Source organism: Cheilinus undulatus, linkage group 2, assembly GCF_018320785.1.
Source record: "Cheilinus undulatus linkage group 2, ASM1832078v1, whole genome shotgun sequence".
NCBI classification, from domain to species: domain Eukaryota; kingdom Metazoa; phylum Chordata; class Actinopteri; order Labriformes; family Labridae; genus Cheilinus; species Cheilinus undulatus.
Window position 1 is genome coordinate 19,292,909 of NC_054866.1, and position 18,466 is coordinate 19,311,374.

General features: G+C 38.9%; 1 protein-coding gene across 1 annotated transcript in view; it reads right to left on the minus strand.

The window, feature by feature from the left end:
* The window catches only part of LOC121526112 (alpha-2-macroglobulin-like), a 38,771-nt gene that overhangs the window by 12,282 nt on the left and 8,023 nt on the right, over window positions 1-18,466 (minus strand). The window contains exons 12-24 of the mRNA XM_041812472.1: window positions 18,149-18,379; window positions 15,002-15,065; window positions 14,737-14,882; window positions 11,205-11,354; window positions 10,897-11,037; window positions 8,930-9,041; window positions 8,706-8,802; window positions 7,867-8,092; window positions 4,126-4,252; window positions 3,501-3,622; window positions 3,327-3,378; window positions 2,517-2,600; window positions 486-662 (exon numbers count right to left, since the gene is read on the minus strand). Coding sequence (XP_041668406.1) covers window positions 486-662; window positions 2,517-2,600; window positions 3,327-3,378; window positions 3,501-3,622; window positions 4,126-4,252; window positions 7,867-8,092; window positions 8,706-8,802; window positions 8,930-9,041; window positions 10,897-11,037; window positions 11,205-11,354; window positions 14,737-14,882; window positions 15,002-15,065; window positions 18,149-18,379 — 1,729 coding nt within the window. The remainder of the gene's footprint in view (window positions 1-485; window positions 663-2,516; window positions 2,601-3,326; window positions 3,379-3,500; window positions 3,623-4,125; window positions 4,253-7,866; window positions 8,093-8,705; window positions 8,803-8,929; window positions 9,042-10,896; window positions 11,038-11,204; window positions 11,355-14,736; window positions 14,883-15,001; window positions 15,066-18,148; window positions 18,380-18,466) is intronic.

Below are 18,466 nucleotides of genomic sequence, written 5' to 3' on the forward strand. Positions count from 1 at the left end.
CCCAAAGCAGGTCCGTAACTGAATCAAGACTTGCTGTCAAATCTAGCACCATTCCCATATCTGGCTAACAATGTATCATCACGTCGCACCTGCCCATGGGCCAGTCACCTTTGCTCATTTAAATGGCAACACCCAGACCGGCACAAGAAACCCCACCTACCCCTTAGGGCATTCTATCAATAACACATCAAAATTTGATTGGCTTATGATACTGTCACTCAATGCAATGCAACTACTGCATTTCTGTTTAGCGTCGCAAAATATAACCATTCATTTTCTGAGTGGAGTTGCATACTACTACAAGAAACTGATTTCACTTATATTTCCAAATACATTTTTAATTATGAATAACAAAAAAAAAAACTACATTGTCATTTTTAACAGTGCTGCCCCTGACTGCTCACCTCAGATTGTTAGTGATACATTTGGGGGAGTTAAACTGTATTTATTTTTAAAGTTGTGAGATAAAACTAACAGAATCTTACCACTGGTCAGAAAATTTGCTCCCTTTTCCTTGATGGTTGAAGTAAGCTGCTGAGTGTTTTTCAGGTACTCAAGGATGTAGATGTTAGGGGCCAGTAGAACCATGTTCTGCTCCCCGCATCCATATGGCATCTTCAGCAGGCCATCCAGGTTATTCAGGGCCCGACCCAGCATGTCACCTAGAAACATAGAAGCATTAATTTCCTAAAGACCATCAACCTGTCTTTTAGACACAGTCCCAACCAAGCTGATTAGGACAGTTTTTCCTCTCATCAGCTTGTCTATTCTGAGCATGATCAAAATGCCCTTAAGGACAGGATATGTGCCACAGTCTGTTAAAGTACCCGTAGTTAAGCCTCTACTTAAAAAGCTAACACACAATTAAGGCACCTTAGCTAATCATAGACTCACCTAATCTTTCTTTTATTGCAAAGACCTTTGAGAAAACAGTGACGTTGTTCAACAGAACAGTCTATTTGAAGACTTTCAATCAGGATTAAGAGCCCACCAAAGCACTGAACCAAAGTGACTAAGGATCTACTGTTAGCTTCTGACAGAGGTCTTCCTTCTGTACTTGATTATTAAATCTTAGTGCTGCATTTGATCATCATAGCCTGTTACAGCAGCAATTGCTTAGAATTACAGGATCCACTTTAAGCTGGTTTAAATCATATCTCTCAGATTGATCTCAGTTTGTACATGTTAATGATCAGTCTTCTACTTACACCACAGTTAGCTATGGAGGGTTCTGCATGCTACCTCTAGGAAAGACTATGAGAAACCATACAATAGATTTCCAATGCTATGCTGATGATACCCAACTGTATGTACCCATGGTGCCTGATGATAAAATTAAGTTGTTTAAAAGAGAAGCATGCCTTAAAAACATTAAGACCTGGATGGCAAGAAATGCCCTGCTTCTTAACTCAGACAAGACTGAGGCTGTTGTGCTTGGGTCCAAACACCTCGGGGAGGCTTTTTCTAAGAATGTAACTGCCTTAGACGGCATTAGCCTGACATCCAGCACCATTGTGAGAAATCTAGGAGTTCTATTTGATCAGGATATGTCCTTTAACACCTTCATAAAAAATGTTTCAAAGACAGCCTTCTTTCACGTTTGCAACATTGCTAAAATCAGGGACATCTTGTCTCAGAGTGATGCAGAAAAACTTGCCCATGCTTTTGCTACCTCTGGGTTAGACTACTGTAATTCTCTCCTATCGGGCTGCCCTAGTGAGTCACTAAAGACCCTTCAGCTTATTCAAAACACTGCGACACATGTACTGAACAGAACCAGGGAAAAGATCATATCACTCCTGTCTTAGCTTCTCTGCATTGGCTGCCTATAAAATCTGGAATAGAATTTAAAATTCTTCTTCACACTTACAATACTCTTAATGGTAAGGCACCAACCTATTTTAAAGAGCTCAAAGTGTCATATTATCCCTCTAGATCCTTGCGCTCCCAAAATGCTGGCCTGTTCATGGGATTTTCAGTCTCTCAGTAGTATGGGATGTAGATCATTCAGTTATCAGGCCCCTCTCCTTTCGAAGCATCATCCTGTCAGGGTCCAAGAGGCCAACACACTCTACCTTTGAGAGTTGGCTTAAAACTTTCCTCTTTGATAAATCTTAGTTACTGTAGGGCTGGCTCAAGCCTAGACCAGTTTTTTGTTTACCTTTCCTGTGACATATTGTAGCAGTGTGGAAGCAGAAAGCTTCATTTGTATTGGAAAGTAAGAGCACAACTCTATAAAAAATGCATTTCAGCTTGTGTCCTTCATTGGGGTCATCACGAGACTGATTTAAAACCTAATCTACTGATGTGGACATACACATTTGTTAATACAAGGTAAATATGGCTGAAAACTGCTTTATCAGGTGTGTCAGATCTAGCCATGATGCAGGCAGTCTTAAAGCCCTGGCTTGACAATGAACTGAAAATCAAGCCAGGTTGTGGCCGAGACGCATGTCTTATACTGCCAGTCGGAAATGACCTTAACCGGTACAGCACCAAGTTAAGATAAAGTTTACCCAACACAGAGAGTGAGGCTCGAGCAGATCCATCAATCACGTTGTCAGGTAGCTGTAGCTCTACTTCTTCAGTCAGAGTCTCCCCTGGCAAAAGATTAGGACAAATTAAAACACTACTTTAAGAGCTGGTACAGAAATCAAAGCCCTAATAGAGAAATCATGTATAATAATTGTGAGTTTCCTTTGTTTTTCTATCTAAAAGCTATTAATCTGTTTGATGGTGTATTAACAAAAATGACCAAAAGGCAAACTTTATTCAAAACCTTCAGTTTCTTGAGAATACTTTTGTGATTTGTTTAAATCCAGATTACAACCTGAACCACAAATAGTTTTCTTCATAAGTTGACCCACAGAAAATTAATGACCAACTATTATGAGAATTAATCAAAAATGTTCTGAATTTTTTGAAGTGAAATGAATTCTTTAGATTTATTGGATGAATTTAATCAGAAAATAAAAATGCCCTTTAATTATATGTGGAAAGAATATAGCATCAAGGTATCATGGACCCACTTTGAAATCTGATTGCTACCCCAGAATCCTATACTGGGATTGACTTTATGCTTTGTCAGAGGTAGCACTTGTGTCAAAGTCAACTATTTGGACTGTATTACAACAGGCCGCTGGCAGCTTTTTTGCTTTTTATTGTGTTACATTGGACACAACCATGTTTTACTCTTTGAGTCCAAAAGACTTAACTGATTTCACTCCTTTGTGTCTCCTTTTACGTGAAAATTTGAAAGACACCTGCACTGTGCATCATTAAGTTTATGTCTTGCGTTAGGGCCCCTTAGACTGAATGAAACAAACCTTTTGGACAGAGCAGCCAGTTGTAGGTTTTTGTCATCTCTTTTCCTTCAGCCTGACAGAAGATGTGAAAGAAATCTCTTAAATGTGCACCTAAACGTTGTTGAATTTATCATCAAACCCAAGTCTTGTTACAATGTGTAGGGCCATTTTTTCAACTTTGTTTTATGTACCCACCTTCACTATGAGTGTTCGTGTCACCACATCAATGCGACCTCTTTCTGGCACGCTCACAATCTCATTGTCACATGACAAGTGGGATGCCACTGCCTCAGCAGACACCGTCACATTTACAACCCCTAAAAACACGAAAATTGTGTATTAACATCACCTCATGTTTGTAGAGAAATTGTACTGTTGCTTTATTTATTCTTCAAAACATGTTCTTTATATGCACATATCTATCCATCTATCTATCTGTTCCTCTGTCTGTCTGTCTTTCTGTCTGTCTATCTATCTATCTATTTTTAGTCATCACTCTGCAAAATAATTAAAAGGATAAATTCATGTACTATATTAATTTTTCAGGATGTTGTATATTAGGCTTCTACTTTTGCAAACATCTGCAAAGATTTTATAGGAGCTTAAACAGCCAGTTTTACATCAATAGCCCTAATACCTTTTGTTTGTTGAACTCAAGTACAGCATTAAAAAATGACAACCTATACAAGAAATGTGAATCTCAAAAGCCTAAGAAAAGTTTAGATACAGTTGTCTAAGTTATGAAGTTACTGTAAAGAATAAAAATCTCTAATATTTTAAACACAAATGTTGGATGCAGCATTCAAAGTGTAGCTCTTACCCAAGACTGAGGGGTTCATGGTCCATCTGAAAGTTTTTCGTTCATTGGCACACAGACAAGTAGTGTGCTCTTCACCAAGAAGCGGGGTCAGGGTGTAATCTGAAGGGGCTGCTGGAGTGACAGTGACCTGTTAAAAAACACAATCTCACTTTTCAACCTGTAATGTTGCATAAAACAGTAATGCATGACATCACTGTAATTCATTCTTTTTTTTATTGATTGATTGATATTAACATGGTATTTTGGCTTTGAAATTATTATTTGTTGTAAAACTCAAGAGTTCTTAATAATGTTTTTGGAGCATGAAAAAAAATTCTATTAAAACCCACTTTTCTGCTCAAAACTGCCTCTTTTGGGTTTTACTGTATATTCTCTGTTTTCACTTAAAATGTCTGCTTGCTCTCAACTATTTGGTTGCATGCTCAGATTTCCTGTGCTCATGCTTAAAACATTCCCCTCTCCTTTGGGTGAATTCCACTTGCTTCTGAAACTGCTGCCCTTGGATATACCTCCCTCTGTGCACAAGGAGCGCTCTCTGTGCATCAAGCTGTCAGCAGAAGCCAGCCAAAGGGGTGTACTTACAGGACCTGCAAATCTGACAGTCAATACACCGTAGGTTAAGAGGAACAATGTTGAATTTTTCTCTTTCTCAAAGCCGAAAACCTAAGAGGAGGGATGTTGGATGTACACTGCCCAACCAAAAAACATCACCACCTGGTTTTAACCAAGCAAATAGTTAAGAGCCTCCAACTGGATAATTACTGCATGGATGATCATGTTTCAGCTGGCAACAAGTTATTTAACTCTAAGTGATGCAGTGAGTAGCTTCTCATTTCTTAAACGACCACGTTGGAAGACACATCCTGTGGTAGTGAAAAGGATGTTTATCTGTTTTATCCATCCACCCATTTTCTATACCGTTAGGGGTTGCAGTGGGGGCTGGAGCCTATCCCAGCTGTCATTGGTCGAGAGGCAGGGTACACCCTGGACTTGTCACCAGTCAATCGCAGGGCTTTATCTGTTTCCAAATGGTCAAATTATTGGCATGCATCAAGCAAAGAAAATATCTACGGAGATTGCTGAAACTAAAATTGGGTTAGGAACTGTCCACCACGTTTTTAAAAACTAAAAGAATAGTGGGGAGCCATCATCTTCGAGGAAGAAATGTGGTTGGATAGAAATCTTGAGTGATCATGATCAGCAATCACTTAAACATTTGGTGAAATCAAATCATTAACAACCATAGGACTTATAACTATGTTTAATAGTGAAAGTACGAGCATTTCCACACGCACAAAGCAAAGGGAACTCAAGGGATCGGGACTAAACAGCTGTGTAGCCTTAAGAAAGCAACTTATCAGTGAGGCTAATCAGAAATCAGTTTGGATAAAGATTGGACTCTGGAGCAATGGAAGAAGGTCTAATGAATCTAGATCTACCCTGTTCCAGAGTGATGGGTGTATCAGGGTAAGAAGAGAGGCAGAAATGATGCACCCATGATGCCTAGTGTCTACCGTACAAGCCTGTAGGAGCAGTGCTATGATTTGAGGTTGCTGCAGTTAGTCAGGTCTAGGTTCAGCAACATTATGTGCCCAAACAACAAGGTCAGCTGACTACCTGAATATACTGAATGACTAGGTTGTTCCATCAATGGATTTTTTCTTCCCTGATGACACGAGCATATTCTAAGATAACAATGCCAGGATTCATTGGGCTCAAATAGTAAAAGAGTGGCTCAGGGAGCATGAGACATCATTTTCATACATGGATTGGCCACCACAAAGTCCAGATCTTCACCCTATTGAGAATCTTTGAAATGTGCTGGAGAAGGCTTTGCAAAGCTGCCCAACTCTCCCATCATCAATATCAGATCTTGGCAAAAAATGAATGCAACTCCGGACAGAAATTCATGATACATTGCAGAAGCTTACCGAAATGATGCCACAGCAAATGCATGCCGTGATCGAACCTAAAGGCAGTTCAACAAAATATTTGAGTGTGTGACTTTTCTTTTGGACGGGCAGTGTAGATCATCCAAGCGGCAACCTCCGGTCCTGAAAAATGAAGCCAATGCGGAAGTGCACAAAATTGCTATACCGCGAGTGTCCACTTGAGGCTGGCTGCAGGAACACCGGAAGTCCCATCTGGACACATGTTAAATAGCTGGTTTTGACACTAGAAATAAACTGGTTTACAGCCTGGTTCAAAACACCAAACATGTCTCATTAGCTAGTGTCTTATTGTGCTCCCACTGCACAGGGGGTGAATTTTTTGGTACCACGATCATTTGGATTATATTTAGTATGAAAGCTGATTGGCGCGTCTCACTTGATTGACAGATCGCTCGGCAGGCAGAGGCTCTGTTTCTGTCAACCGAATTCTAGCTAACAGGCTGACAGGAAGTTGCGCTTAGTGGGTGGGCCATTAGGTTGATACAAAGTTCAGCTGAGACCACAATTTCAATATGGAAGCCTCCACGGATTGGCTTCAAGAGCCGTTTGAGTCTGCCTATTGTAAGCAGACGACTGACGTCACACGGGGTTTGTCCAATTCTTTCTACAGTCTATGAGATCATCGCCATGAAGAGAGGATGCCAAAGACAAAGCTGGATCCCTTAAGAGGAAAGACTGTGCACCCACTGCAGCCAACAGGAGGTGGAAACAGAGCTGCACCTTCTAACCACCTGCCCTTTATACACGGACATCAGAGAAAAGTTCTTTCCACTTCTCACCGGCAAAGAAAAAAATATAGAATTCCTTCATTTTTAAACCATGATTTCAAAATTAAACAGAGTTTTGATACCAACTTTTGATAATTAATATTATTTGAAATTTGTACATTGCTTTGGCAATACAACTGATGTTTTTCATGCCAGTAAGGCCAGTTGAATTGAAACCGAATTACAAATAGAGTGGAAGGTTGCATAACCAATAAGATGTTTCAGTTTAGCTAGAAATGAGCTAAAGTGTCCCTGCTACAGCCTATTTGTTTACATAGATTACACATGACCAGACCTTGAAAATGACTGAAAAAGTCATAATTTCCTTTAGCTGTATATAAGTCATTGACACAAACATAATAAAGAGTATGATTAGCTGTTCCACACACACTCAGTCAGTTCCACCATGTACGCCTGTAGAGATAAACTTCAAATAGTCTAAGTATAGAATATAGTACGTGAATTCAGATGTTAATCAATAAATCCAACCAGCTAGTGAAATAATTTTACTTTTATACAGTAATTCATCCTAATATGTGGCACAAGGTAGTATTTTATTTATTTCTCCATAATGTATCATGCTGTTGATGTAATAAGTGCCAATGGTTAAATGAACAGTTACATCTACAACTACAGTCAATAGCTATGGTAGTTATGGCGGCCATTGCAAGATAGTAGCGTCTCCTAATTAACAATCAGATACCTTCATAGATCAATCATATTTCTCCTATCTTTTTAGAGAGGAGGACATTCAATGGATGTTCAACTACAGGCAAAAAAAATCAGTGATGAACACAGAAGAATTCTTACCCTAAAAGAAGCAAATTACGTATAATTAAGCTGATGTAAGCTCAGCTTGAAGCCTCATTCAAAGCCAAACTGCTCCTCTTATTTTTCTATTAGTTTTAATCACAAAGCTTCATTTGAAGGGTTTTACAACACCCTGATACAAATCAGTTCATCTAATTTGGCATAACAGATCATGTTTGTTGAGTAATAATGAGAGTATAAGCATTGATTACCATGATGCAGCGGGTCAGGTAGTTAAAGACCGTAGCCTTCAGATCAAACTGCTCCCCTCGGATGATGGAGTAAGGCAGGCTGAGCTCAAGGAAGAAGGGCTGAAAGACTGTGTGTGTCTCCTGAGAAGCCAAGCCGAAACCCTGAGGGCTCAAACAGAAAGCCTTCGTCTCCCAGGTGGTGATGGTGTCAGGGACAGTGAAGGACAAATTTGTGGATCCTGACTCTCTGGAAAATACATACAGTGCAAACAAATTTGTGCTGTCTGAGATCAAGTTTTTATGTGATCTGTAAACTCTCTACATTGGAAAGAACTTCTTGTTTGATGCCTCAAAGAGTGATGCAAAAGATTTTTTATAGATGGAAATTTTGACTCAACTTTTCAAATACTCCCTTATTTACATGCATGCAAATGGGAAAGGTTGACACAGACCATTTGCCCTTTGTACATGCTTTGTGGGCTGCATGTAATATTTTTCTCTCATTTGCCCAGGTTTAGAGGCAGCAAAAGCAGTGCAACCTTTCTGTAAATTTTAAATTGAATTAACAGAGGTAATTCTAAGACTTTAGAACTAAGTCATGATTAACTCCAGAGGCCTTGACAAATGCCAGGTAATGCCAGGTCACCATCCAAGACAGATAGACAGTTCACCATGATAATAAGAATGACAGAATCTGACCAGTGTACTATTTCATTATCATTGCAGTTCTGTTCTCCACTGGATTCTTCATGCTTTATCAGAGTCTGAAGCCATTAAATATCTGTGTGGTTTTCTTCATGAAAAAAATTATGTCTCATATCAAAAAAGGTCAAAGTGAGAATGCTCTGACAGAAACTCACCCCACTTCCACCAGCCTCCATATCCAAGTCTCAGGAAAGAAAGCGCGACTTGTCATTATAGGCAACGGTTCCGATGTTATATAGGGCTCGGGATAACCTGAGTAGATAGAAGAATGTTTAACCTGAACCAGAGGTTAAAGTTGCACCTTGAACTTTTTAAACCGATCTTCGTACCATGTCAGCATGCTTCACTTTACAGAGTCAAAGATAAAAAGATGTCTCACTTCCTTCAGCTATTCCGTAGCATCTTAAGCGTTCGTAGAAGGTTCTCCCCATGAATTTCACACATGAAGGCATCCTGGTGAACATATTTGTGACAATCTTCAGGCCCAGTCTCTGGAGAAACAGGCATGTAATGTCAGTGCAAAGCTGGATCTGTGCTTCAGTATCCTTTCCCTGAAGCATTTCTAGGCCAGTGTGTGGCCATTTGGGGTGTATGTATCTTCAACTAGTATTTGACACAAGTCAGTCAATATGGTTGTGTTGGCCCCTACGGCTCAAACGGTACACCCAAGCTGATCCCACAAGTGTTCGATAGTGTTGAGGTCAGGACTGCTGGCAGGCTATTCCACATTCTCCACTCCCAAATTCTTGAAGTAGTCTAATGAGGTGGGGGGTAAGTGTTGTCATCTAGGATAGAGTTCAGTCCTAGACTGCAGAGATATGAGACAGAAACTGGTTGCTGAATCTAATCTTGATATCTCTCTTCATTGAGATTGCCTCCAATTATGACCAGCCTTGTTTTTTCCCACTGAGGGAGAGATTCCACACCATCCCTCTGCCTCCACCAAAAGATATTACTCTGTCGGTGCAGCAATCAGCTTAGCGTTCCCTGTGATCTACAATCCAACTGCTGCAGACAGATTCTGGATTCATAGCTGAACACATGTTCAGATTCCAGCACAAGTGTTGCACACACCAGTGCAAACGGGCCTGGTGGTGAAGGGCAGTCATGTAAGGCCTCCTGGCGGCCCTATGACTCTCGGAATCAGCTGCATGCAGTCCATGCTGAATTGTCTGGGCGGACAACTATAGTACATATTGTCTTGCAAACACTGAATGCAAATTTGTAGAGGATAGCTTAGATGGCTGACAGGGGGAAGAAATGGCCTTCTTAGGGTATTGTCTGCTTGGGACACCCACTTGGCAGCCTGTCTCTGAAATTACCCGTAATGTGGAACTTGGCCTTCAGTTTTGAGATGGTAATCAAAATACCATCCCTCCAAATGATGCCGCAATTCGGTTTTGTGGAATACCACCTTTAAGTTGCCCTATCGCAATAGCCCTATACAGATCAGTTAAACATGGCATGTCAATTCTTGGAGCAGACACTAACTGGCCACCATAGCAGGGCCCATGCTCCTAGGTGCTGACAATCAGGTGCCAGAAGCTCAAAACAAGAGTCAATAGCAACAGTAAGACAAGCTGTTTGGCACTGGGAGAGAAGATTTAGCAAACTTTTCATGGATTTCACTTGGCTCTCGAGGAGGTTTTTTGCACACTCCAAGAGGGTTTTCATGTGTTTTGCATGGAGTAGAGGCTTTTGTCTAGCCATCTGCCATAAGACCAGATTGATGAAGGGCTACTGATGGTTTTCCATCTGGAACTTTGTTCCATCTCAACACAGGTTCTCTGGATCTCTAATCTGTGCTGGTTCTGTAATGTGACAAATCACGCTTCTCTATTTGGCACTAAAGACATGGATTTCATTGATGTAATAGAACATATTAGTTCTATCATTAATTTTACTTTCTCTGATGTTGAGAGTGCTGTTGTTTACAACAGTGCTAAACCGAGACATAGCAACGTTTTATCAAAATCTGTCAGGACACAGGACTGGCACAGCCCTGGGCAAATCAGGACATATGGTCACTGTGGTTTAGTATAAATCCCCTCCTTAATAATAATCTAATAAGGTTCAAACAGACAATTGGACAGGCCTGAATACCTTCAAGTAAAGTTAACAAGCTAAAGGTAATGTTAGCATAGGACTTCCTGAATGCTGATGTTAGCTTTTATAAGCATGTCCTTATGTTACATATTTAAAATTATGTTATTTGACTTTCTTGTCATATCTTGTGATAATATGGAAAACATTTGTTTCCATACTTACTCTAGTAGGACATCAGAAAAAACATTGGTATGAATAGTGTAGATGAATAATTAAACTTGCACTGTTGCATTTTCTCACCTGGAAAACTTCCCCACCAAAACCTTTGCTGCTTCCTCCACGTTGTCTGTATGCAGATCGTCTATATCTTAGCTCCAAACATGACCCAGTGTCATGTATATGACGAAAGAAACGTTTTTTGTTAGGCAAGTATCTGAACATCTAAAGAGAAAGATCAGAGTCAAGGCCTTCAGAATGTAAATATAAAAGATTTAGAGTTTTAAAAAGCAAGTTTATAGCAGAGTTAGAGTTTAGCGTGCTGCTTTGAGAAAATATCAATGAAACTTGCAGAATTATCGAGTAATTCCACTAATGCTGAAAACAGTAACCTTTTCTGCATCCAGAGTTTTTTCTGGCTCCTCAATGAAGACGCTCTGATCGACTGCGCTCACACCACACAGAGAGCCAGGATTGGCTGACACCTGCAGTGTGGTTGCCTCTCCTGGAACTGATGAGAGTGAAGAAAACGCCAACGAAACCTGACCAACACACACAAAGAAAAAGGTAGTTACAACGGCAGAGCTCTGCTAGGACTGTATGTCTGTTTAAATCATTTCTCAAAACATCATTGTTTAATTCAGCTTTTCAGTCATTTTGGCCTCAACTTACTAGGTTTAATTTGGCAGAGCAATTTTATATTGCTCTGCTATTTCTGCACAGCTGGCTGTAGTAGAAATTCAATGTGCTTTTAACATTCTTCAACATGCTTTTATTACTTCCACCAAGGAGGTTATGTGATCGGCAGGGTTTGTTAGTTAGTTAGTTTGTTTGTTTGTTGGCAACATAACTCAAAAAGTTATGGACGGATTTTGATGACATGTTCAGGAAATGTCAGAAGTGGTATGAACTTATTTTGGGAGTGATCTGGATCACCGTCTGGACACAGGAATTTTTTAAAGGATCATTACTATTGGGAGAAAGGGCTAATGGTGGAGGTCTGCGCTCTCCGAGTGCTTTTCTATTGCTCTTAAAATTGTACTTAATGAAGCAAAACCAAATTTATGATCTTTTCTAAAACTACAGATATTGATTTTAACAGTCTTAACTATCCACACTCATTGGTACCAGTATTGAAAGGGTATCAGTGCATAAATATCCTGGTATTTGGATAGATGAATCTTTTATATTTAAACAGCATATTGAAAATCTCATTCGCAAACTTCAGCAGAAACTTGGGTTTCTGTATAGAAATAAAGTTAATTTTCCTCCTTATTGTAGGAAAAGTTTAGTTGAGGTGATATTTCTGTCTGTATTAGATTATGGTGATATTGTTTCTTAGACACGCTGCTGCCTCCACATTCAAACTTCTAGATTCTGTTTATCACTCTGCTCTAAGATTCATAACTGGGGATCCTTATAACACTCATTATTGTATTCTGTATGACAAAGCTGGTTGGTCCTCACTGGCACAGAGGAGTGATAAACACTTGTATGTTTTTATTTATAAATCCCTGATTGGGTGTACACTTTCCTACATAACATCTATGCTAAACTGGACTGCAGGACATTGTAATACTTGATCTACTGACTGCTTGATGCTGCAGGTCCCGAGGGTTTACTCTGAATTTGGGAAATCTGCTTTTAGCTTTTATGCTCCTAAAATGTGGAACAATTTACAGGAAACTCTTAAGATTGGCATTTTACTTTCTCTTTGGGAATTTAAGGAAATGCTCTCAAATCATTTCACTACAGTATGTGATTGTTTAAACTGAGCATCATTCTTCCTTTTGTTTGTTTTTTGTGTCTGTATCTTGACATCATTGTAAATGAGGGAAACTTCAATGATTTTCGAAACTTAAATAAAGGTTAAATTAATATTTTTTTTCTTTAAGTCCTTTTATTTAGTTAGTCTTTATATTTTTCTTTATTGGTTTCTGTTCTTATTATTATTGTGCCATTTTTTGGCTAGTATCTAGTCCTAAACTAACCTGACACGCCATATGAATTTGTTTCACACATCCATCTGGAAAACCTTCGATATACAGAGTTTGGGAAAGGGCAGAGCCTTTAAAAAAAAAGAAAAACTTGGAGGGTGACTGGATGAACGTTCTGTCTGTCACATCTTTACGGGCCAATCAGAGCAACAAAACATGTGACATTGCCACTACCAAGGTGTGCGTGAGCAGCTACCGAGGAATAAACACCATATAGAACTGCATAACGTGAACCATGGTAACTGTAGACATGTAAGTACTCAACTTTTGTCGTTTTTGAAAAGAAAACAACTCACTTTTGGTCTTTGTTCTTCTTTTAATGAAGAAATGTTGTCAAGTTCTGATCAAGCTGGCACTTTAGCAGCATCCATGCTAATGTCTTCCACCATAACTGCACAGGCCTCTTGGTGCTGCTTGTTTACGTCACGACTCTGCCGCACCCAAAAGTACTGCCCCTTGTCCCTGATTGGTCCTGTCACTTTCTAACTGGGCCCAAACGGTTCAGACAGGAGCTTTGCAAGATGGAGTCGCCAGTGAGAAACAAGGAAACAAGCGTATCCATCTGCTTTGCAGGGTTAGTCCTGAACAGTTTAAGCTAGAAACTCAAAACTTAAAGCTATGATGCATCACATGATGGAGAAGTGCACTGTCTCTGTTCTTGATGCTAGCATGTAACAGTGGTTTTATATTAATTTCTGAAATATTAAAATTTGGAATTGATCTCTATGGAAGCAAATTTTGAAACATATCTCACAAACTAAAAGTGCTAAAATGTTGTAATTTGAGAATGTGATTCATGATACTTATATGCTTCAGATATTACAATATGATGCCTTTAGCGTCACCAGGCAGTTATTAAGTTATTAGCATTAAATGCTAATAACTTGCTAACAGCAGCCAAAAACTATTATTCCCACAACACGTCTCTTTCATTATGCTGATTATTTGTTGTGCTGCAAGCTATGGTCAATTCATAACTTAATCATTGTATTTTTCAAAATATGTATAATCAAGTAACTATTGTAACTCAGTAATTCATCACTGTTTATTTGTTATGGTGTGTAGAAATAAATGAGTTAATTCAATAAAAAAAAAACAAGAGGTTAAGCAAAGCATAAAAAAAAACAAAAAAATCAGAAATTATTGACCAACATCATGTCTTTTTTTTATTACCAATAGCCTGGGTGGGTTCAGGTAGAAAAATTAGTTCAAAAATAAATGTAAATATGCAGGTGTTTATTGGGCAAATTTTCTGTTGGTCAATATTTTTTTATAAATCATGATGGGGTTGATGGCCTATTTTTAGAGAAGACGCAGCTATGCCAACTGTAATTACTATACGTACAGTCGTAGTTTGGGGAAAAAAACTGTTGACCAACAGAAATCTGTAAGCACAATGGATGGCTATTATTTTGACTTGGAGGCTTTTATTTTGAAATGTTCACCTTTCCCATGGGTCACATGAGTTTCTTTAATTTGAGTCTTTCATTGAAACAAGAAAAGTAAAAACAGACTTCTAAAAAAACAAAAAACTGGACCCTTTTTTTCAAATTTTGTAATTTATTTTCCAGTTTTTGTGACTGAAAAAAAAAAACCAGCTCATTTTTCGGTTCTTCCCATTTCTTGTTAAAAATTTAAAAAATGCTTGTTTTCCGTTTGTTTGTTTGTTTGTTTTTTTGTTCTTTTTGTTTTTTTGTTTTTTTCATTTTTGGTCAAAATTGAAAAAAACTGAATGAATAGAGTTTCTCCCAGTTTCTGAGGCTAGGTTCAAACAGGAAATGGATCTGCCAGAAAATACACTGATTGTTCTGTGCATAGTAGTGGCTAAAGTACTGGCCCTGTGAATGCAGATTTCTTGGCAGGGGGGGTCTCAGAACAGTCAGAGATTTTCTGTAAAACATTAATTTTCTTTCTTCTTTATACTGACCTTGCTATTGAAGCATTTCTCCGTGGCAAATTCTGCACTGTGAGCAATCAAGATCTTATTTGGAAGGCTGGCGTACGCCACAACTTGAATCTGTGGTGTTAAATCTGGAGTCACTTTCAACGTGAAGGAGATTTGTCCATTAGTCACTGAAACAGAACAAGACTGATGAGATTCAAAAACCCAAACAACATCCATTTCATGTACATTCCACACAATCTTTTATTTTTGAATACAAGGAAAAAAACAAAAAACAGACATTACCCACCAGATTCATTATGCACTTTCACCTTTTGATGTCCTTGCATGACAATGTTTCCTCTGGATAAGACCTGAGAGATTAAATGGAAATTCATCAAATTGATAGAAAACGCCTTGAAATAATGCTTTTTTATGATAGAAAAAAAGTATCAATATGCCTTAAAAGCAATATTACAGCATAAAATGCAAATGCAAAATATGCACAGAGAGGTCATATTAAAAAAACACAATACAATATAGAATAAAGATTTGAGAGTCTTAGTAAAATGGAACTGTTAAGCTTCAAGAGAAAACTCTTCAAAGACAGCATTGCCATTGTTCTGCAATAAAAGCAAGTGTAGGTAGCAGGTGATGGAGATGATCCAGGTCTTCTTATTGTCCGGGGCAGCATTAACAGCCAGCTCTGGGATCTCAGCTGTCAGATACTCCAGCACAGCCACCAGATGGATGGGACTCTGGCTCATACATGCTTGGTGTGGTTTCCTAGATGGTGCTGCCTGTGGAAAAAGCCAAACGGGAACTGGAGCCCAGCACAGGAGAATTGAGTCTTTGCCATGGCTCTGAACTTTCCTTTTGGCTTATCTCTTCTCTTCCACTCATTATTAGGCTGTTCGGAAACTTAAAGGATCAAACCTTTTTAATTTGTGTTATGCTTCCTGATTAACTTAAACTAGAGCCCTGAACAGGACTCTTTTCTAAAACCCTCCTTGCCATAACTGCCAGCTCCCGCCAACCGCCAAGTCTGTCCAATCCCACCCACAGATTGTGACAACCCATGTTAAATATTCAGAATAACTGAGAGTGTTTTATTTAAGAAATGGTAATATTAATATATTTACTTCAACACTACATTGACAAAGTTTCCTTCCTGAATGAAAGAGAAAACAAATACAACACTCACATCATCCTCATGTGTAACACATGGATAAAAGGGCAGCTGGGAGTCTCAGACTGATTTAACTCCTGGTTATGACTTAGAAAAAGCAATGTCATATATATATTTACAAATATATATAACAAATTTATTAGACCACCTGTCATAAAAATGAGAAAACATAAATATTTTAGAAATCTTTAAAAATCCTGTTTAAAACTAAAAATTTCATTGTTATTTATTTGGCAAATAACAAACTGAACCAATTAATTAGTCCTTTTTCACACATAATAACCAAAAAACTTCATATTTTGTATGGCCTCCTTTGGCCTTGATAACAGCTTGCATTCTTGCTGGCATTGTTGTTTATGTACCTTTCTACAGTCTTTTTTGTTATTGAGTTCCAAATAGTTTCTAGCTGTTCCCACAGACTGCTTTAGATTAAACTTTTGTGCTATCAATCTTTGAATCTACTAAATCCCAAATTTGCTCAATAGGATTCAAATCCAGACTTTGACTTGGCCAGTCCATCAGTTCCAGTACTCCAGATTCCTTTTTCTTGCTCAAATAGTCTCTACACAGCTTTGAAGTATGCTTGGGGTCATTGTCTTGTTGGTATATGAGCCCACGACCAATCAGATTCAGTCCAGAAGGGATTCCATGATGCACTAAGAAGTTGTGTTAGACGTTCTTGTTCATGATACCGTCCATTTTCACTAATTTTCCCACGCCGTATCCACAAATGGAACCCCATACCATAATAGAATCTCCACTGTGTTTCACTGTGGGTGCAATGCATCTGGCATCAAAACATTCTCCAGCTTTTCTGTGGACATAAACACGACCATGCTGACTGAAGAGTTCAAACTTGGACTCGTCCATCCAGAGTACTTTCTTCCAGTCATCAACAGTCCAGTGTTTGTGCTCCCTGGCAAATCTGAGGCATTTCTGGATGTTTGCAGGCTTCAATAACAGCTTCTTAGCAGCTATTCTTCCCTTTAAGCCTTGTTGCGTCAGTTGTCTGCTTATGGTCATTCCGGAGACTTTCTCAAACTCTGATCTAGAAGCATTCATCTCTGCCTGAAGATCAGCAGTGGTCTTCCTTCTGTCTCTAGTACTTCAAATGTTGAGGTGTCTGAGATCTGCTTCAGTTAACTTTGGTTTCCTGCCTCTTCCTTGGCGCATTTTGTAAGTACCAGTCTCAGCAATTGACTCCAAAGCATACTTGACCACACTGTGAGAACACTTTATGTCTTTCCCTATTTGTCTCTGAGACCATCCAGCATCATGAAGTGCTTTAATGCGGACTCTTTCATTTTCAGTGAGCTCTCCACATTTTACTATTTTGAACAGGAATGAGGAATTTCAAACTGAATTCACCTTTTTATACCCAAATTTGAGCCAGCTCACTGGGCTTCTCTGAGAAGTCAGAAATTAATCAAGCATAACATTCAACCACTAAAACTATTTTTTCTGTTCAAGAATGCAAGTAAATAACTATAATTTGACATATTAATCAAGAAATAATAATGTGCTTCACTATTTTTCAGGGATTTTTTTTTGGTAAATCAGTAAAATTGAAAATTCATGGATAACAATAATAATTATATTTTAGCATTAAAAATATCATTTGGGTTAAAGAGCTTCTACATAATGGTGTATTAACCATTGCAGAAACATAAAAAATGATTTTGGTAATTACCAATGCTGTTAATTTAGGGCAGCTGTGGCATAAACCTTACTTTGGGTGGTGGTCTAATAAATTTGTTAAGCACTGTATGTATTTCAGTTGATAACAGTTCAGCCTTAATAGCATTTTAAATTCTTTGATTAGTGGCTTTACCAGTGGTTCTGTCACCCGTTCAGCTTGGAAGCTCAGCAACGGAGAGATGTCACGCGCTGCACCTCTACAACAGTGCAGTTCTGTATATTTTCCTCTCCATCAAGCTGATGTAGCAGATCCTTGCTGCCTTGTCATCTTGTCAGTCTGGTCTGCAGCAAACACAAGCACCACCTGCTTTTCTCCTCCCTGACATTGTGTTGTAGTTTACAGAGGACTTAACATCTACTAGGAGCTAGGTGTTAAGATTTAACTTGAAACTACCTACACTGGAACTAACTCATCTGGGGCAAGTACTTCAATATTAGTAGTGCGTGCATTTTGTCTTGAATTAGTAATTATGTTTAAACTAGTCTAGGGCACTTCCACATAACTGCTGCCACGCAGTCCTGGTCTTTTAGCCTGGCTTGTGCAGTTTTACATATTTTGACACAACTCACCAGATACATCACATCCACTGCACCTTGGGTATCCCCTACAAAATTGTAGGAGATGGGAAAGTTGACCTCTGTGTCACAGGAAAGTTGCTTCTCCTTAGTCTTCACCTCCAAAGAGCTGGATGATCTAATATCAGGAGATGGCGTCTGACTAGACTTTATCACGTGACCTGTACGCTCATAGCGGGGACCTTTCTGGTTTTGGCGTGGCTCTGGGAATCCATCGGGACTAGCCTGGGTTATAGAGAAGAAGAGATATTTGTGACTGACTGATGATGGTGGAAGTTATGGCTAATGCTTAGCCATTTAAAAAGGACAATC